At 50.1% G+C, this 21,676-nt stretch overlaps 1 protein-coding gene across 2 annotated transcripts; it reads left to right on the top strand.

Moving 5' to 3' along the window:
• The first annotated feature begins 8,324 nt into the window (after positions 1–8,324).
• On the top strand, positions 8,325–19,804 carry SCN4B (sodium voltage-gated channel beta subunit 4). Of its 2 annotated transcripts, none has more exons than XM_033172185.1 (5): positions 8,325–8,608; positions 17,079–17,239; positions 18,380–18,626; positions 18,950–19,076; positions 19,533–19,804. In XM_033172185.1, exons 1-5 carry the CDS (start codon positions 8,554–8,556, stop codon positions 19,621–19,623), a joined length of 681 nt encoding a protein of 226 aa, XP_033028076.1. In that variant the 5' UTR covers positions 8,325–8,553; the 3' UTR covers positions 19,624–19,804. The 2 variants fall into 2 exon arrangements, with proteins under 2 accessions (XP_033028076.1, XP_033028074.1); XM_033172183.1 differs by lacking the exon at positions 8,325–8,608 and adding an exon at positions 15,089–15,242.
• Positions 19,805–21,676: the final 1,872 nt, after the last annotated feature.

The raw sequence follows: 21,676 nt of genomic DNA, 5'->3' as shown, positions 1-21,676 counted from the left end.
ATCTCTTTGTGGCAGAAACAATTCACTTTGGTAGGAAGCAGTTCTGTTTTTAAGAGGTCAATGAAGGGCTTTTATGGGGTGTTGTCGAAAAAAGAACTTTGGACAATTAAAACGTCTTGAGGCTATTGTTTTGGAGCTTGGCAATGCAGTGTGTGTGTGTGAACCCCACCCTCAAAGTTCCATATTGCTGACAGGGTGGGGAATTGGGGAGAGCTGTTACTTTTGTATGGCTAGGGCATTCCCTCTTCTGATTCAAAGCATCTGTTTGCAGAGAAAGACCTCCCTGCTGAGGAGATCTGAGTCTAGTAGTTTACCCCAGTGAGCCCAGGGTGGAGCTGGGACTTGAACCCCCCCCCCAGTGGGGGCATTTCTGACTGGCCCATGACCATCATTGGTCTGCAGTGGCTCCCCATCTGTGTAATGCTCTCCCCAGGGAAGTTCACCTGGAACCTTCATTGTACACCTTTAGGCACGGGGAAAAAATGTTCCTTTTTAACCAGGCCTTTGGTTGATCCCATTTACATCCTATGCCCTTTTAAAATGTTTTTTTTTGGGGGGGGCTATTGGGTTGTTGTTTTTATTTTTATTAGGTATTTTATTTTTTTATATCTTAATTTTATTCTGTGAACTGCCCTAAGAACCCTGGGTATGGAGCGGTATATAAATTCTACTACTACTAACAACAACAACAAAAACAACAACAGTTTCTTTGAGGCAAGGTGAGATCATGCAACTTTGAGTCCCTCTGAGTCCAGACACCCATTTTCAATTACACCTGCAGGATGATTTGTGCTGGTCATACACGACCCTGCTTTCAGTATTGTCCTAGATTGCTGGTTAGTGAATATTAGGAATTAATATCAGAACTTAGCTAATACTGGGAATGTTAAGCATTGTTGCAATAAAGTTTAGGATCACAAGCTCAGCCAGCCCACGTAGCTCACAGGGGATAAGCCTTTAGCCTGGCAACAGGTGTGGATGTCCTATATATCAAAGAAGGTGCTCAGGTCTGTGATTGCCACAGGTGGCAGGGAGGGGTATGAGGTAGCAGGAAAATGCATGTTGTTTTTTTGTAGGAGTTTGGGTTTTTCCGCAAGGTGTTCTGGGAAGAACAGGAACCAAGGGCAGATCGCCACGAGTTGCTGAAATCCATTTTGGTGCTGGCTGGAGGAGGCTGCACTGAGAGACCAGAGCCATGCCTGACTGCTGCTTTAGACCCAAGCTTGCTGAAGCTATGTGAGGGGCAATGGGAGACACTTGGGATATAAAGTTCTGCAGCCCCTCCATGGAAGACTTTAGGTGTACATACGTAGGTGTAAAATAAACCAAATATCTGAAAACATTGCAGTCTCTTTCATGCCCTGAATTCACAATGGAAATATGAGCCTGGAACCTCTGAAATTGTGCTATTGCTTGGCAGAGATTGTGGTGGTGTGCAACAATATTATTTGTGTGTGCAAAAGTTCTGAGGCTTTGTAGCCAGTCACAATCCTACAACTTTTCATACCACAAATGCTCGGGCTTATTCTTGTTCTGCTTCTCGAATCCTATAGCCGCTCCAGATAGCAATAATGTGGTAATTTCAGGGAAACATCACAAAACACCTAATAAAGCAGAACAAATCCACCACTAATTGCACCACTGAGTCTCTTGGGCTTCCCGATCAGAAGGTCAGCGGTTTGAATCCCCATGACGGGGTGAGCTCCCGTTACTCTGTCCCTGCTCCTGCCAACCTAGCAGTTCGAAAGCACACCAGTGCAAGTAGATAAATAGGTACCACTGCTGCAGGAAGGTAAACAGTGTTTCCGTGCACTCTGGTTTCCATCACGGTGTTCCGTTGCACCAGAAGCGGTATAGTCATGCTGGCCACATGACCCAGAAAGCTGTCTGTGGACAAATGCCGGCTCCCTTGACCTGAAAGCAAGATGAGTGCTGCAACCCCATAGTCACCTTTGACTGGACTTAACCGTCCAGGAGTCCTTCACCTTTACCTTTTTACCCACAATAAAATGCCTGCCTGAGGAGCCCAAAAGCTCTGCCTGTGGGGGGAGGGGAGAGCACTGCTGGAGGCTACAGCCATCTCAGGGGAAGAGCTGTGTGACCTCACTTGCATCCTCAGCTGCAATGGAGGCTTTTGGGAGTCCACACATTCATGCAACCCTTTCCATTCTGTCCACAAAGGAGAGGCTCAGGTGAGGTGATGGGGAGCCACTCCAGTCTCTGCAGTAGGGGACCATTTCTTGGCAAGAGAAAACCCTAAGTGAAAAGGGGAGGAGGCAGTGGTCAAGGTGTCTCAAAGCCACCAAGGGCAGGTAGAGGGTAAGGAGCAGCCTGGTTTGACTCTGCTGCCTGTCCGCCTACCCCATGCTCTCAGAATAGCCCTGGAAACATGAGTCTCCCACCACCCTCTGGCCTACCTACTCCAGCCGGAAGAAGCCCGGATCTCTGGTTTCCTGCTACTCTGGGAAGGTGACACCTGTCTGCAGAAGCTGACAGCTCCAGATCTAGGGATGCTTGGATTTTCCTGAAACCAAACCCTGCACCTTATGTGCAACTCAGCAGAAAGGAGACACTCCAAAGCCTTCTGTATTTCAACATCACCTCGGAAGGGGTGCCAAACTTGGTGGAGGTGGGGGAGTGCTCTGGGAGGGCGGAAGGCCTGTGATGTGACTCTGCATGTTGGGTAGTTGGTAGGGGAGGGGAGACTGGAGTGGGAAGAAGCTCACATCATGGTTGGCCCACCTACAGAATGTCATCTGAGCCAAGCATAGCCCTGTGCTGGAACCCAGAGTACTAAAGACATGTTGAGCATGTACAGAGGAGCTTTCCGATTCCTTTGAAATAGCTGCAGCATCTGGAATTAATGTCATTTAGAGGTGAGAGATTTATCCCTATCCAGGGAAAACTTTCTCTGCACAAATGTGGGAAAATTCCCAGCCCCCACTCCCGGACCAAAACATCCTCTGGGATGTCCTGATTTCCACTCTCCTGGAGGACGTAGCTAAATCAGCACTTTTCTGAACACCTGCTGGGCTTACTCCTTGGCCCACTTCTATTTTTGCACCTTGTGATCAATCAGAGAGAGCACACAGAGAGGGCACCGTGGTGGCTCATGTCAGGCAAAGTCAGCCTTCGCACCTGGCATGGATGAGGCATAAACAGCCCCCACCTTCCCATCAAGGTGCAAATTGTTTTCTAAAAAGGGAGATAGAAGAGAAGGGCAGTCTGCTAGGCGAGGGGCTCCTCTTCCCAAAGAGAGGGGCAGACCTGAAAAGGAAGAACCCCCTCTGCTCAAGCGAAGGGCACTTTCACAGAGATCAGTCATGATGACTACTATGTAGTGGCAAAAAGCAGGTGGTTTTTTAAGGACTTCATGACATTCATTGCTATCTCTGTGAAAGTGCCCTTCGCTTGAGCACTTTCAAGCTGAATGTCCAGAGGGAACATACCTCTGATGACAATGTATTAGGGAAGCCTTGTGGGTATCTGGTCTGTGCTGTATTGGGTTCCCTTGACAGCAATGCAGCTGTGCATGTTCCTGGATGGAGTGGCCTTCCCTAATCTGGTGCCTTCCAGATGGTTTGGACTACAGCTCCTATCAGGGATTGTTAGGCATTTCATCCAAAACCATCTGGAGGGCACCAGGTTGGGAAAGGCTGCTGTGGGGATTCACCTTTTCAGATCTCCCTGCTTAACCATTGCATCAGAAGCACACACCATGCCTCTTAGTGCATCTCAAGCAGGACTCTTGCTGGCAACAAACACCAACACAGAAACAGCCTTGAATGTGATATGCGGGGGCATTTTGATGCAAACCGGCCAGCCCTCTGGTTAGGCAGAGGGACTGTAAAACCCTAGTCCTTTTGCTGGCTCTGGGGTCATTGCCCTGGCTGCTCTTCAGAGGAGTCCCACCTGAGTTGGCTCTCTGCGGTGGAAATCCTGCACCACCACCAGGATGGATTCAACTCCCTCCCCTCCCCATGCAGAGCTGGTGCCCAAAGTGCTTGCAGTGAGTTTCTGGCAGCTTTACAGCTCTTTATTTCACAGCACAATCCCTGAGTCACGGTTCCTTGCAGGTTTGGGAGCCACTGCAGCAGCAGCAGCAGCAGCAGCAGCAGCAGCACTCCAACCTCCCTCAGACCTACCATGTCTATCTATCACTTCCCTTACTCCAGCAGAGGACTCACCAGTTAAGGGTTCTCTGCCTGCTGACTCTCTGCCCAGAAATTACCCCCTTTCCACTAGCCATTGCAACTGTGCTTTCAACTGCTGCCTCTCTTTGTGAGTCTTCCTTCTTCCTTTTCTGAACTGTCCTCTTCTTTTGAGTTCATTTACTGAAAGGAATGCCCACTGCAGATGTGAGATTGCTGCCTAAAATGGCTAGATCAGCATCTGCACATTTAAAAGCTCCCTGTCTCATAATTTACTTTCCTTTCTGCCCCACCCCCTTCCTGAATTCTAGCCTCTGTTAGCGGGGGGGGGGGGAGGAGACTGCTTGGAGGGGGCACCAATTTGTGCAGGCTGTGCACAAGCTTACTGGAATGGCAAGAGGTGTCCTGCCGTCACTAGAAGCTGCAGCAACTCAGGGTTGCATGCCTTGTGCCACATTTGTCATCCCTAAAAAGGAATCCAAATTTGGCTGCCTCCCGTGGATGCTGAACTTTTAAATTTGTTACAAGCTGGCTTTATTAGTATGCAAAAGGCTATAGCTCAGTGGTAGCACACCTGCTTTGCATGCAGAAGTTTCAAGGTTCAATCCCCAGTGGCATCACCAGGCAGGGCTGGGAGATAGCCCCAGCTGAAACCCTGGAGAGCCAGTGTGGTGTAGTGGTTAAGAGTGGTAGACTTGTAATCTGGGGAACCGGGTTCGTGTCTCCACTCCTCCACATGCAGCTGCTGGGTGACCTTGGGCTAGTCACACTTCTTTGAAGTCTCTCAGCCCCACTCACCTCACAGAGTGTTTGTTGTGGGGGAGGAAGGGAAAGGAGAATGTTAGCCGCTTTGAGACTCCTTTGGGTAGTGAAAAGCGGGATATCAAATCCAAACTCTTCTTCCTCTTCCTCTTCTTCTGTCTGTAGACAGTAGTAGGTAGGCCAGTGGCAGTTTTCTATGTTCCTATGCATTGTGAATAGCTCACAGCCTTGGCACTCCATCCTTGCACGCCACTGCATCAGAATGCCTTCTGATCAGGCAGGGATCCTGAGATGCAGATATTTGGGCTAAGCCAGCCATGTGCCCCTGTCAGGTTGCTGCTGAGCCAGGTGATGAGTCTACAATGCCTCCGCTTCTGGTCCTCATGATCAAGCAGTGAACTGGTCCAGCCTCACATCAAAGAGCCACAAAAAACATCTGAGAGAACCAAAATTGGCTTAAGGGTTTTTTTTTTTGTATCACGTATCACTCATGACCTGATGCTGTTTGTAAAGTATTATATTAAAACTGCAGCGCATGCACAGGCATGAATGGCCTCTGCTGCTCTCCTGGTGATTCAGGGAGATGCAGCAGTGAATGCCTTTGTGGTGCGATGTGGCATACAATAGTTTTCAAGGCGTCACAAGACTCTGTGTTGTTTTTGCTGCAATGGATCAATGCCCCACCTCAAGAAACTGTCATCTCCTGCAGCATCATGTCTTTCTGTGCTTCTGTTTAACTGACTCCTGTGCTTTAAGGCTTGTCCTGCTCCCCACATTAGATGGGCTCTCCTTGGCCAGTCACATCCCACTTTTCAGCTCGGGATATGGGTTACTGCATCAGGGAGGCAGAGAAGCAAGCCGGCCTGGCCTAGGATCTGTGCTTTAAGGGGTCTAGGAGCCTGGGTGGGTGGGGAAATAGAATCTTCTCAGCTAAAATATAGACTGCAAATCAGAAAAAAAACACAACCAAGGCTAAAAGAATGTCAGTGTGGTTAACAAGCGAATCAAGAGAGTTGTCAAATGTGGAGAGACCTTTTGGAATACTGTAATATGATTAAACTTTATTGTAATGCGTGGTACAAGTCTGTACATTTGCTAGGGCACTTTTTTGTTGTTTGAAGTTGTAAAATTCTGCTTGATTGCTATTGTTTTGTAGCACTCTGAAAAATGGAAAAGACATGTCAAAAAAAAGAAAAGAAAAGAAAAGAAAAGAAAAGAAAGTTGTCAATGTAGTTTCCTTCAGAAAATCGAAGTTATGTCCAAATACATTAGAAGTGAGAGACAGGCTAGGGAGATGGTTGGACCTCTGGGTAATAAAGGAATCACAGGTGTGCTGAAAGTGGAAAATGAGATTACAGAGAAGCTGAATGAATTATTTGCCTCTGTTTTAACATAAGAAGGTAAGGAAATATGCTGTTTGATCAGACCAAAGGGGACCCAACTAGTCTGGTAACCTGTTCTCACAATAGCCAATCAGATGTCCCTTCTGGACAGTCTGCAAAGCAGAGCCTGAATGCAACAGTAGCACTCTTCCTGCTTGTCATTCCCAACAGCCAGAATTCAGAAACATACTTCCTCTGTCAGTGGAGGTACTATACAGCCATTGTGGTTAGTAGCCACTAATGGTATTTTTGTCCTTGTGACACAACAGTCCCTCACCAACCACTCTCAACTAAGTTTAGCAGTCTTGGGATGATAGGAGAGCCCCTACCTGATGGACTGAGGATTAAATATGTATATTCAATTTCAAACCTCCTATCCCACGTGTGTGCGAGAAGTATGACAGTACATAGCCCTTTTAGAAGAGTAAAAACACTTCTGCACTTTTGCTGCTTACTGGAAGCTAGGAATTAGGCAATCACATCTTTTATTCCCTGTTTATTTGTGGTCTGCTGACCTTCCCTTCTTTGTCCCCTTTGCGAAGAATGAACTACTCGTTTTAGTAGGATGAACAAAAAGGTTTCCTTACATTTCAGTGCAGGCAGCAAATACCCAAGAGTAGTATGTGGGGAAAAATATTTCTTAGCTACAAAAATAGTTTCTAAAATGGAGTCTGGGCTCTAAGCAGAGCCCAGGCATGTGTGTCTGCTCACATCACTGGTTTGAAAGAAGAGCGAGAGAGAGCGCTCAGACAGGGAGGAAGTAATATGATTGTCTCCTTTGTTAGAAATTCCCACCAAAGCATTAAGGAAGTGGCCTCATGCAGTCCCTTCTATAATAATTCAGGAACTCTCTGTGTATAAGCCCCTCATCTGCCTGTCTGGGCAATCATGCATTTGTGATTTTGACCGGAAATCCCACACTCCTCTCATGGGTCAGTAACTGGTTAAAGAACTGGGAGCAGAGAGCAGGAATAGGAGGGCAGTTCTCTGGGGAGCAGAATCTGGGAGAGTGCCGCTGCACTCATGTCCTGCTTATGAGAACAGGACGTGGTCTCATCCAGCTGTGGGGCTCTCCTCCTGTTCTTAATGTGCTGCTGAGGCGGCACAATTGCAAAGTCCTTGAGAGCCTACATCCATTAATGGATGCCTATCCCCATTACTCCTCTGCTGATGGCATCTGCAACTGGGTCTCCCACCCTCTCTTTAGCCTTAACACCCTTTTATGCTTCTGAAACTCAGTTGCTAGAAAACACAGGAGGAGAGAGTGCTCTTGAACAGGTCCTGCTGGCAGGCTGCCCACGGGCAGTTGGATTGCCACTGTGAGAACAGGATGCTGGACCAGAAGGCCCGCTTTGGCCTGATCTTGCAGGGCTCTTATTGTGTCCTTTCTGTTATGTTCTTAAGCTACTTGGCCAATGGTCCAGAGAAGCATGTGGGGGCAGTAAGACAGGCTTGGCCAGCTGCACCACAAGGCCTGTGGCAGCTGCTCCACCATGATCTCATGATAAGGAAGAGAGAGCTCCAGGATGAGGCCAGGTGGGCTTCACTTGTGGATGGGCGATCATGTTGCAGTCAGAAAGAAGGGCTAGAATACTCGTGCCATGATCAATGCTGAGTGGGTGGGACCCACTAACTGGGATGCCCAAGGGCATTTGGGATGGGGGGGGGTCGGGTAAGGACATCGCCCTGATAAAGGAAGACTTCCACGTTCCACCCACTCTAATGCTCCCGGCAGGCATGGCTGCAGAGACTGGCTTCGGAGCCCATGGCATCAAGGGCGAGGAAGCGAGCTTCTAGTTCTTGGTCCCGACCCAGATTTTAGGGTTCTCACTCCGCCGGAGGCTCTCTGCCTTTCCAAAAACCCCTAAAGTGACCCACGCGAATAGCCTTCCCTGCCTGCTGGCTGACAGGGCTCCAATCGACGAGCCCTGTCTGCACTGCCTACCGGCCGGTCCCACAACTTTCGCCTGCCTCGCGGGCCGGGCAAAGAGGCTTTCTGCTCCCTCGGTCCAGTCCAGGGCTAGCTGCGGAGGAGGCGGTCCCGCGAAGCCGAGCTCGGAGCCGGCTGCCTCCGCCCCTCGGAGCCTCCCAGGCGCGGCTGCTCGAGGGGGCGGGTCGCGCGCGGCAACTTTTGGAGCCTGAGAGAGCCGCGGAGGCTGGCAGCGAGGGCAGGCAGCGGCGGAGCGAGAGCCACGCTTGGGACACCGCTCGCTCGGGCCGGCGGAAGAGGCCACTGCGGTGCTGCAGCTGGCGAGGAGATGGCCGGGGGCGCGGGAGGCGGGGCCAAGGGCTGGCTGGGGGTCGCCCTGGTGGGTAAGTAGCGGGGCCGGCAGGCGGGGAAGGGAACGGCGGAGGCGAGTGGAGAGCGGGGACCCGGCGCAGGTCCTGCCGCAGGCGGCGCGCCCCGGCTGGGCTGGGAAAGGCGAAGCTGCTGCCGGTTCAGCTGCGCAGAGTGGGATGGAGGGAGCCGAGCGGGGCGGGCGGGCGGGCGGTCTGCCACACCGCAAAGCAGGGGCGCCTCCCACCCCGAAGAGGACCGCGCCGGCATCTGGGCGGCTGGAGCAAAGTGGGCGCCTGCCAGCAACTTGGCTGCGGGAGGCTGGCAACGAAACACCGCCCCCCCCTCCCCACGCGCCAACACACCGGCTTTCTCCGGTCCGGCCCCGGAGGACTCGGCGGACAGCCCCCTCCCCGGGAGCAACTGCAGCAGCTCGGGGGCCCGGCAGGACACCCTGCCGACCCGCACCCGCAGTGCCGCTGGGGCTCCCTTGCAAAGGAAGAAACTGCTGCTGTGCTGCCCAAACTGCAGCTCCGGATCCTCCGACTCCTGAGTGCGGCTGCAGGGCGGGGGGAGGCAACATTAGCTTCTGCTCTGCTCTGTTGGGACAGGCTCCTGTCTCCTCCCCGTTGGAGCTCCAGTCTGCCTGGAAGCCCATCTCGTCATCATTCATATATATAAATTTCTTTTTCTATTTTTATTTAAAATCGTACTGGAACAGGTATATTAAATAGTGTATAGGTTCAAGACAACACATACCAGTGCCTAAGGAAAAAGAACTTTGATAAAGGGTGCCTTTAGTTCAAAGCAAAGAAAAACTCTCTACCGCTCTCCCATCTTGTGGTTGTGGGGACAAACCTGCACCTGCTCCTGCTCTGAGCTCCCTGCTCTTTGGCACATTGGGACCTGGGAACAGCGAAGTCCCCCAGACCCAAGACCAGGCCATTGGTCAATAATTTAGGCACTATGCCCCTACTCTGCGCTCACTTTCAGAGTCAGTGTCAGAACATTAAAAATGCTCCCTGCTGCTGGATCAGGCCAAGGGGGACCCATCTAGTTCAGACCACATTGGCCAACCAGATGTCTCTTCTGGGAAGCCCACAAGCAGGACTGGAGTTTGACTGGTATCCAGAGGTGGAGGTGAAACACAGCCACCATCAAGCCTACTGATGGCTCTCTAGTGGAGGTCAACAGGCAGTGCCTGCCTCCCTGTCCATTCTGCTCCAAGGCAGCACTAGTCTGTGGGCGGGCAAGTCAATGGAAACGCAATCCAGAGATGGCAAAGGTCTTCCATTGTGCTGGTCAAGTTGAGTGGCCAGTCCAGGGACCAGAGTGCGACCTGTCTTGAATGGTGTGCTCTCACATGTTGGCCATGCTCCTAAACTCTGCTTTAAACTTGGATGCTCAGATGGTTGCTGCAGCTAGGAGTGCTTCTGAGCAAGTTAGGCTGGTGCGTCCACTGTATCTGCCCCTTGAAATGGTGGCGGATCTGGCCATGTGTGCCTTAGTGACGCCATGTTTGGATGACTGTAGCATGCTCAGCTGCTAAGTGTTTGGCATGCTGCAGCCAGACTATTGACGGGAGCCAGGACTGTGTGCGTTGGCTTCCAGTCATAGAGAACAGCTGTACTGCCTTCCTGTTCATTTCTGAGCCCAGTTCAAAATTAAGTTTTAAAGCCCTGGATGGCTTAGGCCCAGGTAACTTGAATGACCTCAGACCCTCCAAGTGTCCCTGTTTTCCAGGGACATCCCTGATTTAGAGAAACCGTCCCAGTTTCCGATTTGATCCCGGAATGTCCCACTTTTCCTTAGGATGTCCCTATTTTCATTGGAGAAATGTTGGAGGGTATGGAGTTATCCGACCCCCGAGTCATCTGAATAGGGGGTATAGGGTATAGGGAAGGTTTAAAAACAAAACAAAACACGTTTAATGTTTTATTATGTTTTCATGTACTGTACGTATGTTGGAAGCTGCCCAGAGTGGCTGGGGCAACCCAGTAAAATGTGTGGGGTGTAAATAGTAAAATTATAATTATGGAATGGGACGTCCCTATTTTCATTGGAGAAATGTTGGAGGGTATGTAACCTGACTCAGCTCTGCTGCCCAGTCACTTCATGCAGCACCAACCCAGGCTGGAGGGTTTTTTGGAGGGAGGGGGTGGGGTAAGTTTGTCATGGTCCTTTGAGCATCCATTTGCTGCACCACAAAACTGCTCTGTCTTGGATCTGGCTTAGAGGGCCTGCTTCTGGTATTGGGCCATAGAGACAGCTGGCGCATAATGCTGGTGTGCAACTCACTCAGCTGCCCAGAGATGGCCAAGGCAGTCTCAAAAGCCCAGAATGGTGGTCCTGGGCCCTACTTGGGAACTTCATGGCCTCTTTAGCAACCATGGGGCTGGCCCAATATATCACTGGTCCAATGCATAATGCAAGGCATACCCTCAATTGGGTCCTTGTGAGAAAATGGGTTATCTGAAGGTAAGGGATCCTATTGTCATGGTCAGACCACTCCCTGGTGAAGTTTGGGCTTATGGCATCTGTCTCTCCCTGCAGGGGTGGGGACCTCTTAGAATGGTCCTTCTACAGAGGCTAAAGGATTCCTGAATGCTCTGGGGGAATTTCCCAGTGGATAGAGTTGGTTATTCTATCAATACCCTACCCATAGTGAAATGTTACGGGGCATTGCTACGATTGCTTCCAAATATCTTCTGTGATCCTGCAGAACCTTTTGCGCTCCCTGCTACTCCAGGGGGCTGTGGGCAATGAAACAAGCTGACCAGTTAAGCAACAACAGGTGCCTCTTAGAGGGTGCCTACCCCGTGATTAGGGGGAGCTGGGCATTTACAGCAGTGCTGCATCTCCTGCCTTGTGGAAGGAATTCCATCCCTGCTATTATCAGGCAAGCGTCAGCTGTATCAGTCCTGTGATGCTGGCCGCAAACCTATTTTTCACACATGCTTTTTCCGAAATGTGACCTAGCTATGCTTACCATTGATCAATATGATTTGAGTTTTTTAAATGGAATTAGATAGATATACATGGTTCATTATGGTTTTACACAACTCCAGTATTTTCCTATGGAAATTGCTATATCATTTGTCTAATAAAATAAATAGCATTTAATCCTTGCCTATACTGTGCAGAGCAGATGTTGACTGACTTGGCCACCCCAGAGCTTCAGGCTAGGCAAGTGGGGAGTCGCTCCAGGCTTTAGTCTCCCTTGGTCTGCCTTGGTCACTGTATGATTAATTGCACCACCATTGTCTGTGGTGTTTTACAGAATGAGATTGGCTACCTCCCTGTTTAAACATTATCACCAAGTTGCAAAAAAAGAAATGGAGGGAGAGGGGCCAAGGAAGGGTCACAATGGAATGATCTGATTTCTGTTTGCTTTACTAATCTCAGCACTGGGTTTCTTGGGGATCCAGAGAGCAGACCTTGCATCAATGAGCTGCAGGGACTACGCATGTGTCCTGTGATTGTGCCTCTGCTATTTGGGGGCTGGCCCTGGCTCTGAGGCTCCCTAGCTCTTCTGGGGTGGCTCATGGCCCCAGGATGACTCGCTATGCTCTTTGAGAGTCTTTCTGGCAGGAGCTGCAGTGAGATGATGAGGCCCCAGGAGGCCCCCATCCATTCCGTTTGCAGGAGGAGGCCTGGGCAGGTTGTTGCTCCTAATGGAACTGGTTGCTCAGCAGCCCTTTCCTGGAAGAAGGGAGGCCTCCTGTGGCCCTCTTGGAAACTTTGGAAGCTGCTGGCTTCAGAAAGGCAGCTCACACCATGCAGGTGGCAGCTGCAGGCTCCTAGCCCTGTCTGGAGAACATAGGAAACTGCCTTTATACAGACTCAGGCTCTTGGTCCATCTAGCTCAGTATTGTGTCTCTCTGCATTGACTGGCAGTGGCTCTCCAGGATTTCAGGCAAAGGAGCCTCTTGGTCCTACCTGGAGATGCTAGAGATTAAACCTCAGACCTTCAGTTTGAAGTGCAGTTGTTCTGTCACTGAGATCTTCCTGCTGCGTCTGAAGGTACCACTTAATCCTTGACCCAAGGAGCCCAAAAATCTGCTACCTTTTAGCTCCCTTTTACCTTTTTACCTTTTTGTTTATTTAAGAGATTTTCATACCACCTTTCATCATTGACTCCATTAATAGGCTGGAGTCAATGGCTGACTGGCTGCTGCTGCTGGTTAGAGATGCAGAAGGAGCTGTCACAAAGTGCTGGTCATGGCTGGATTGAAGCCCAAAGTAGTGGAGCATACCAGGGAATTGGCAGGGGTCATCGGACAGGATATCCCGCTCTTGGGCATGGCCTGGAATCCTTCTGCAGTCTTCCAGAAGCACCAAGCCAGATTCATCTGGATGCATTCTCTCCCTCAACAGGCAAGCTCCCAACTCTCTGAGTCTTGGCTTGTTCTGCAGCTGCCTTGCTCTCCTGTCAGTTCCCTCAAAGCCATAGCAAGCAGGCAAAAGCATTGAGGCCCACTGTGCTGCCAAGGGGATTCCTGCAGCTAGGGTTATGATGCAGTAGGTGGTGCCCTTCCTTTGGGCTCCTTGCACTGAGCTTTGAGGGTGGAAGAGCCTTTGTAGGTGCTGACTTGCTGGCTGGAGCGTGGTGAGATACTTCAGAGGGCAGTTGCTCTGCTGGCCCCCAAAGAGCACACAGTTGTACAGCCAGAGGGTTTGCAGGACAATTATTTGGCTCCATCCACAGGACCTCTCCAAATCTATAGTCTTGCTGGGCTGGCCTTTGGTCTGTTCTTGGACAAAGGGAGTCCACTTTTCCAGGCTCTGTGAGGAGGCAAGCTGGATAGAGAGCACTCCAGCACGGTGGTTGAGGCATGTGCAGCAGAGGATGTGATGGCACACAGCTTAGCAACTGCATAAATCCCAGTTCCTGATACTTGTTCGCACTGAAGATCTGGGGACTCTGGAATCTCTTCATCAGCTGGGCCCCTCTTGAGTGGGTGCCCAGGACCAAAGCTGTGGGGGAACCAGCGAGAGAGAACCTTATGTGTTCCCAGTGCTTCCTTTCTCTCTCTGCTTTGTTAATATATATGAGAAGATGCAGGGGGAGAGAGATGCAGCAGCTCTGAAGCTGGCAGCCTGAAGGTCATCTGTCAGCTGCAGCACCAAAGGCAAAGCTATCTTCCAAAGAGACTAGGCTACCCAGATATCTTTGGTGGGGGACAAACAGCACACAAGAGATGGAGTCTGTCTGTCTGGGCTAACTAGCAAATGCTGAGGGTAGGTAGCATGCAGGTGTGCAAAAAACTCTGAGAGAGGTTTTTTTTTGGGGGGGGGGAGGTGTCTTCAGGAGCATCTTGCACTTTCATGCTCCCATTTCTTTCCACATCTCTTGCAGAGGTGGACCTCATTTCTGGGTATCCACAAGGCAGGATGCTCAGATCTTGGGAGATTCCCCAGTCCTTTACCTTGTCCAATCTTAAGCAACAGTCACTGATTTCCCCATATGTGACAACTGCAGATCCCCCTTGCAGGCCTATCAAGAGGTGGACAGAGCTGTGTTCATTTTACAGAGCTTAGAAGAAGCTCTTGATGTAGGACAGGGTAAGGATGAGCCATGCCCGCTCCTCTGCAGAGGACCCCTGGTGAAGGGAAGGGCTGTAGCTCAAGAGCAGAGCCCCTGCTTTGCATGCAGAAGGTTCAAGGCTCCATCTCCAATGGCCTCTCCAGGTAGGGAAGACCCCTGCCTGAAACCTTGGAGAACCCTGGGCATCTGGTTGGCCACTGTGAGGACAGGATGCTAGGCTAGATGAGCCATTGGGATGACGATTCATAGAATCATAGAAGTGCAGAGTTGGAAGGGACCCCTGCGGACCATCTAATCCAGCCCCCTGCAATGCAGGAACCATCAGGCTCTTCTTGCATTCTCATTCTGTGTGGTATGGCCCCTCTCTTGCAGGTTCTAGATTAGGGCCCCAAAGAAGGATTGCAACCTTTTCAATGAGAATGGTGTTCTGCTCTGGACCTTGAACTGACACTGTATGTTTGGAACTCTTAAGCACTGGAGGGAAGAAGGGGGGAAAATAGCACTAAGAGGCAGCTTGAAACTTTAAACAGTCAGCTTTTTATTTATCCTAATAGCGCATATGACAGCTTAGAGAGTTATAGACTTTGCGCTTTACAATGCTTTCACTTTGAATGCAGCCTATAGACTGATTTAACAATCATGAGATTAACACTTCCCTGAATGTTCCTAAGCATACTATCTCTGTTCTTCAACTCTTTAAGTATTTTAGCGGCACCTTTTCCCAGAAGAATTTGGGTACTTGAGCTGTGAGGGGCAGTCAGGCAGGACTCAGAGGGCAGGTAGCTAAAGGTCCCTTGGCCTAGGTGGAGCTTCTGCCCATTGGCCGCAGTTCCAGTATTCTTCATTAATGCCATTTGTTGAACAAGCGTTCACTCTTCTGGTTGGTTTAGGTAACATTCCAGTGAACAAGTTTCTAATGGACATATGGCCCCCCTTTTTTGCCTTGCTGGTCAGCTGTCAACAGGCTTTTTATTTCTATTTTCTTAGCATTCATACCCTGCCTCTTCCATTATGGAACCCATGAGCTGCCCAGGAGGTCACCCATCCACGGCACTGACCAGACCCAAAAATGCTTAGCTTCAGCAAGGTGGTGGCCTCATATCCCTTCAGAACATACCCTGGTATGTCCACATTTGTGGGAGGGCCTTTGATGCTGTGATCAAGTCTTAGGCTTGCATCTGCCTAGTTTAGGGTGATCAGCACATACTTGGCACAAGGGTGTTTTCTTCGGCAAAGAAAAATATGTTCTTCGTGTGTATGTGTGTGTGTGTTCATTTTCTTTTTGAAAGAAACATTACATCATTTCAATGAAAATCCAGTTTTTCTGGTCAACATGTTCTTTGTCTAGAAAACATCTTCTGAGACACTGTGTCATGTGGCCTCCCTGACTATTTCAGGTGACTTTATGCTAGTGTTAAACACCCTCTGTGGGGGCTGTAAACCTCTGCATTTAAGGCATGCCAGTTTGTTGTAAGAGACCTGGGGCAGGTTGAACTCTGTGGTAGCCAGTGCCCCTTGGGCAGGGTGGCCACTTCCTGCCACTAACCCCACCAGTGCTGGCTGCAAGAGTCCTGATTCCACCCATTCCACCCACTAATACTGGTGCATTGGCAATTGCCAAATACTGGGTGAAAACTGTTTGGGTGCATGCACTTATCACCATGGATGTACTCTGGGTTAGTAGCCTGCATAACTCAACGATAGACCTCATGCTTTACATGCAGAAGGCCCCAGGAGGAAACCCTGGACATCTCTAGCTAAAAGGATGGCAGTTAGCAAGTGATCAAAGAAATCATTTTCTGCCTGAGGTCGTAAGAACATTGGAAGCTGCTTTGTGCTGAATCAGACCCTTTGGTCTATGTAGCTCAGTATTGTCAACACAACTAGATGGACAAATAGCCGCTTCCCTGGTGGAAGGCAGCTCCTTCTGCTCACTTGATGGAGATGGATTGAGGACTAAATTAGGAAGTTAAAATTTAAACTTCCTGTCCCAAATTTGTGGGGAAAATGTGAGAGTAAGCAGGCTGCAAATAAAAACACTTATTCACTTTTGCAGCTTACTAGAAGCTAGGAATTAGGCAATTACACCTCCCCCCCTGTTTATTTGTGGTCTGCTGACCTTCCTTTCTTTGTCCCCATTGCTAAGAATGAACCACACGTTTTAGCAAGAGGAAAAAAGGGTTTCCTTACATTTCAGTGCAGGCAGCAAATACATCAATATTGTATGCAGTTAAAAATCAGTTACAAAGTACAAAATTAATTTCTATAATGGCATCTGGGCTCACATCACCGGCTTGAAAGAAGAGAGAGAGGTCAGACAGGGAGGAAATACATCATATTGTCTCCTTTGTTAGAAATTCTCACCAAAGCATTAAAGAAATGACTTCATACAGTCCCTTCTATATTAATTATAGAACTCTATGAGTGAAGTTGCTCATGTGTCTATCTGGCAATCAAGCATTTGTGTTCTTGACTGGAAATCCCACATCACCTACGTCCATCATTGGGGAGGGCTTCCTGCTTGGTGGTGGTGGATGTCAGCTGCTCTGGTTTCGTCTCTGGAGGTGTGTGGAGGAAAAGAGGGCACTTCCAGACAGCCTGTTTACTGAACATTCATTCTGATTGATTTGCAGGAAGATTAGATGACATTGGCAATTTAATGAGTGCCCACTCTGATTTGTTCCTGGGGAGGTTAGATGACATTTATTTCATCAAAGCAAGTGTTAGCTCATACTGTCCAATGCATCTTCCAATCAATTTCCTTATGGCAAAAAGTCTGATCTTTGGGGCAAGTGGGTTTCTTGCGCAAGAACTCCCAAGCAACTATAGCAGTGCAGCCTGTGCTTGCTGCTATGCTGTCGAATTTCACCCCAAAACAGCTACAGTCTGGAAGTGCCCAGAGTCTTCCCCAGCAGAACCACATTACAGTCAACGTGCCTCTGCTTTCTCTTCCTTAGGCCTTCAGCTCTGCTCTGTGACACTTGCCTTGGAGGTTTCGGTGGGCAAGGCGGCCGTCATCTATGTAAAGAATGGCACGGATGTCCTCTTGCCCTGCACATTCTCCTCTTGCATCGGAATCGAGAGAGCCAACTTCTCGTGGATCAGCAATAACACTGAAGTTTGTGGCTTACTACACTTTGCAGGCGAGGGGTTGGATAGCAAAGTGGAAAGGCATCATGAGTCTCATTAGTAGCCAATGGTGTAGCTTTACTGCTTTTATTATTTGCTGATTTGAAGGTCCTAAATCTAGGGCACAAAGGCAAAATAAAGGTAAAGGGACCCCTGCCCATTAGGTCCAGTCGTGTCCAACTCTGGGATTGCGGCGCTCATCTTGCGTTACCGGCCGAGGGAGCCGGCGTACAGCTTCTGGGTCATGTGGCCAGTATGACTAAGCTGCTTCTGGCGAACCAGAGCATTGCACGGAAACGCCGTTTGCCTTCCCACCAGAGTGGTACCTATTTATCTACTTGCACTTTTGACGTGCTTTTGAACTGCTAGGTGGGCAGGAGCTGGGACCGAGCAATGGGAGCTCACCCCATCACAGGGATTCAAACCGCCAACCTTCTGATTAGCAAGCCCTAGGCTCTGTGGTTTAACCCACAGTGCCACCCACATCCCCAAAGGCAAAATACACATGTCTTAATAAGTAATGAGTGAAGGCCTAATTCCTTCCATGTATAACAGCTCACACACAGAACTGTGACCATCTGCTGCCCACCCCCTCCTGTCTCAGCTGTGGTCACAGGGGATGTGGAGAAAGGCCGGTTCCCACCTGGTAGGTCTCTTATCCTCAGAGCATCCTTCAGGAGCTTCCAAACGGAGGCAGACTCTCCTTGGCAGTTTTGGCTGTCCTGAGAAACCGGCCCCTTTTCAGCTGTGCACTTTGAGCTGACGTATAACATGGAGCAGGGCTTTTGAGAGTGGCTGCCCCTGCTCTGTGGAACAGCTTCCCTTTCGAGATAGGACAGGTTCTGATCCTCTGCATCTTCTGGAAACCCTGCAAGATACTTTTGTTCCAGCAGGCTTTCCCTGGGTCTTTGTTCTAACTCTTATTGCTGTTTTTAAGTGTTTCTGCTGGTGGTTTTTTTTGTATATCACCTTGAGACACATGTATAGAGGATGATTAGATGATGATGATGATGATAATTAATGCATCAGGCAGCTCTTTCCCCACCCCAACCCTGACTGTTTGACCCATCAGGGGAAGCTTCTTCTGGACCACCAGACCCTTTGCTCTTTTGGTTTTTCCTTGCTGCAGATATTCAAAGGAATCATTAAGAACAAAGACTCCAAGCCAGAGCCCTACCCGGAGTACAGGTCTCTCATCAAGTACGAGATGCCGACTGATATCGCCCTCAGCAAGGATAACCGGGAGTTCAACGTCTCCCTCCTGCTCCTCTTTGCAGAGTTCAGTGACTCTGGGAAATACACTTGCTTTGTTAAGAACCCAAGGGAGAAGAATGCCAACCATAGTGCCACCATCATGCTCAAAGTGGTCGTGGAAAGTAAGTACCAGTTGCCACCAGGGCAGCCGTTGGGGGCCACAGTGGGCCAGCTGCTCCTTTTGCCCAGGGGTTGCGTTGGGGCTCCTTTCCCAGCCCTGGCATTGGATGGTGAGACAAGCTGGGTCCTCCTCACATGTATAAGGTGTGGAGGCTGCATCTCACCCAACAGCTGCCATATTGGGGAGGAAGGGAGGGAGAGAAGGGGGTGCTTGAAGCCCCTTCCTTGGCTCATGGCACAGCCTGGCATGGATGTGCAGGCAGAGGGCACCCTACCACCCTGGGCTCCTCTTGCCTCACCCTTCCCTATCTTCTCCCTTCCCCAGTGGAGAAGAAGGACAACACGCTAACGCTGATCATTGTGTCAGTCGTTGGGGGTGTCATTGGACTCCTGGTCCTCATCATGGTGATCAAGAAACTCACCCTCTTCATTCTCAAGAAGACACGGGAGAAGTGAGTGTGGTTGGCTTCCCATTTCCTGCCCACTTCCCCTTGGGAGCAGAGACTGAGTCTCCTGAGAGGCTCCCTTTCACCAGAGGGGCTGGAAGGCCCTGAGCAAAGTGGGGCCCAGTAAGGCACACAGCATGTGGGCTCCAGCATGGTGTCGGCAACTTGCATGGCTTCTTTCTTTGGAGTACCACTGGGGTGAAGGGATTCCTCGCCTTCCTGGAGGCCATCTCATCCCTGTCTGCTGTTGCAAGCCCTGTTGAGCCCCAGACCTCCTGAGGGTGGTTTATGTCTCTGGGACTGGGAGGCCTGCTTGCTGAATGGGAAGACTTCCCCACCTCGGGGCTGCCATTGCATAGACAAAGGGTGAAGCAGGCTATAGTGCTGGTGGTGGTGGTGGAGGAGGAGGAGGAGAGGACACGCTGCTGGGAACAGTGATAGCCTCTTTCTTGTTCTCCACAGAGAGTGTCTTGTGACTTCTTCAGCAAATGACAACACAGAGAATGGGCTGGCCGGCTCCAAAACTGAACAGAAATCTGCCCCAAAGGCCTGAGGCCGCTGTGGAACCGGTGACCTGTGAGGCCCTGAAATCCAGGCCCAGGAGGAAGAGGAAGAGAGTTGACCATTTCCAAATGATTGATGCTTGAGACACATGACTTTATTACACAGTTGGCTGCAACCAGCACTGCTTCTCAGATAAGACTGCAGGCATTGGACAGGCAGGCCGGGGGGGGGGGGAGGAGGGGCTGTGTGCTCAGGTAGTTCTTAAACCACCAGGAGGATGCTGCCAGGTGGGATTTGGTAGGTGTGAGCTTGGGCATCTTCAATGCAAGAGCCTGGGCTGGCAGGTGGGCGTGGTGTCAGGGAGTTGGTTCTCCTCCTGGGAAGAGGGCAACCAGCTGATACAGATGGGCTGGGATCCATCAGGGGAAATGCTTGGCACCCTCTTCCCTGCCAGCCTCTCACAGGAGCTGAGGCTCATTTCTAAAGGATGGGAGGGCCAACACTGCTGGGACAGAACTTGCACAGGCAATAGGAATTTGAAGCACCCCTGGGAGCCAGGCGCCATTTGGCTTGTACCGCTGCTGGATTTTGTCCATCTTTCCTGCATCCTGGAGTGGGTGGGGGGTGGATGAGCTGCAAATTGCACCTGGAGCCTGCTGCTCTGTCACCACTACTGCCTCCCCACCCCCCCCACCCCCCGCAACAGCTTCACAATATTTTTTTGTTGGTTTTGTTTAAAGCTTGTGTGATTGTGAGGCTGAGGGGATAAGAGAAGCAGCCTGGCTCTCATTGCTCATGATGCACCCCTCCGGGGTTGGGGTTCCTGAAGTGGTGCTCCCCACCTGCAGACCCCAAAGCTCTTGCAACACCCAGCATGGCGGTTCCCTTGCTCTGCTCTCAGCTGCTACACTGTAGTGAGGAATGGCACCCCTTCCTAGGCAAGGTGAGCCATTAAGCCTGACAGCCTCTTTTCAACCCTAGGCAAGGTGAGCCTGGGGCTCCTGAGCTCACAGTCCTGGTCCCAACTTACTTGCATTGGCACCTTCTCCTGATCTCCTGGTGAGAGAGGAGATGAAGAGAGCCAGGAGATCCGCTTCTTGTTTCAGGCCTTTGGACCACCCCTGAGATGTCAAGGCCTTAAGTGTGAAGCAAGCCAATTCCCTGGCACTCCCCTCCCCTCTCCTCCTAGCTGGCCTGCCTCTTCCCTACATCCCTCCCCCCCTCCTGGGCTTCCTGCTAGGAGAAAAGGAAGGGAGTCTCTTCTGTCTGGCCATGGTCAGGAGCAACTCTGATGCATCCATCTGCAGGTTACATTGTCTTGCCAGGATCATGACCAAAACACTTGGTCCAAAAGGCCTTGTCTTCTCTGCTACTCAGCAGCCCTAAAGCCCCCACTGCAAGAAGCTCCCCTCTCCCAGGGCAGCTTGGTCCCTCTTTGCTGACAAAGGGTGGAGGGAGGCCTGGAACCCCTAACCCTCTGACATCACCTGGTCTGTATTTTATTTATTGGTCGTTTGCATTTATATCCCACCTTTTTCTCCAAGGAGCTCAACGCGGTGTGCATGGTTTTCCTGCTCCTCATTTAATCCCCATAACTACCCTGTGAAGGTAGGCTGAGAGGAATTCATTGACCCAAGGATTTTAACCCTGGTCTCCCAGGTCCTCATCAGACACCCTAACCACCATTATTATTATTATTATTATTATTATTATTATTATTATTATTATTATTATTATTAATAATATACTGCCCTAACCCGGAGGTCTCACTCTACCACACTGGCTTGCTAGAGCTACTAATATCTCCTCTGTGACAATAATATATATATAAACCTATCTCCCTGTAGCCAGGCCAAATGGGGATCGTGCAAACTGACACAGATAGAGAAGCATGGCAACCTCACATCTGCATCCCCATTGTTGTGTGTTTGGTTCAGTTGGGCATTTTTGGAATTTGGAATGTTGTCTTCCCCTGTTTAAACTGGGGGAAGAAATAAAAGTTTGGCACTCTGTAGGATAGTGGACCCAGATCCATGCTGATTTTGAGCTTACGGCAGAAATTCACAGGCTTTTTTTGTTTACCATGAGGACTAGCATCAATA

The sequence above is a fragment of the Lacerta agilis genome, chromosome 15 (genome assembly GCF_009819535.1).
Source record: "Lacerta agilis isolate rLacAgi1 chromosome 15, rLacAgi1.pri, whole genome shotgun sequence".
NCBI classification, from domain to species: Eukaryota; Metazoa; Chordata; class Lepidosauria; order Squamata; family Lacertidae; genus Lacerta; species Lacerta agilis.
This window is presented reverse-complemented; position numbering and strand designations above follow the sequence as displayed.

Excerpts from the sequence above, each read along its gene's own strand:
- SCN4B (XM_033172185.1), top strand. The coding sequence starts at position 8,554 with ATGGCCGGGGGCGCGGGAGGCGGGGCCAAGGGCTGGCTGGGGGTCGCC. Across the intron at positions 8,609-17,078 it reads GCTGGGGGTCGCCCTGGTGG|GCCTTCAGCTCTGCTCTGTG; the intron begins GTAAGTAGCGGG and ends TCTCTTCCTTAG. Across the intron at positions 18,627-18,949 it reads GCTCAAAGTGGTCGTGGAAA|TGGAGAAGAAGGACAACACG; the intron begins GTAAGTACCAGT and ends TCCCTTCCCCAG.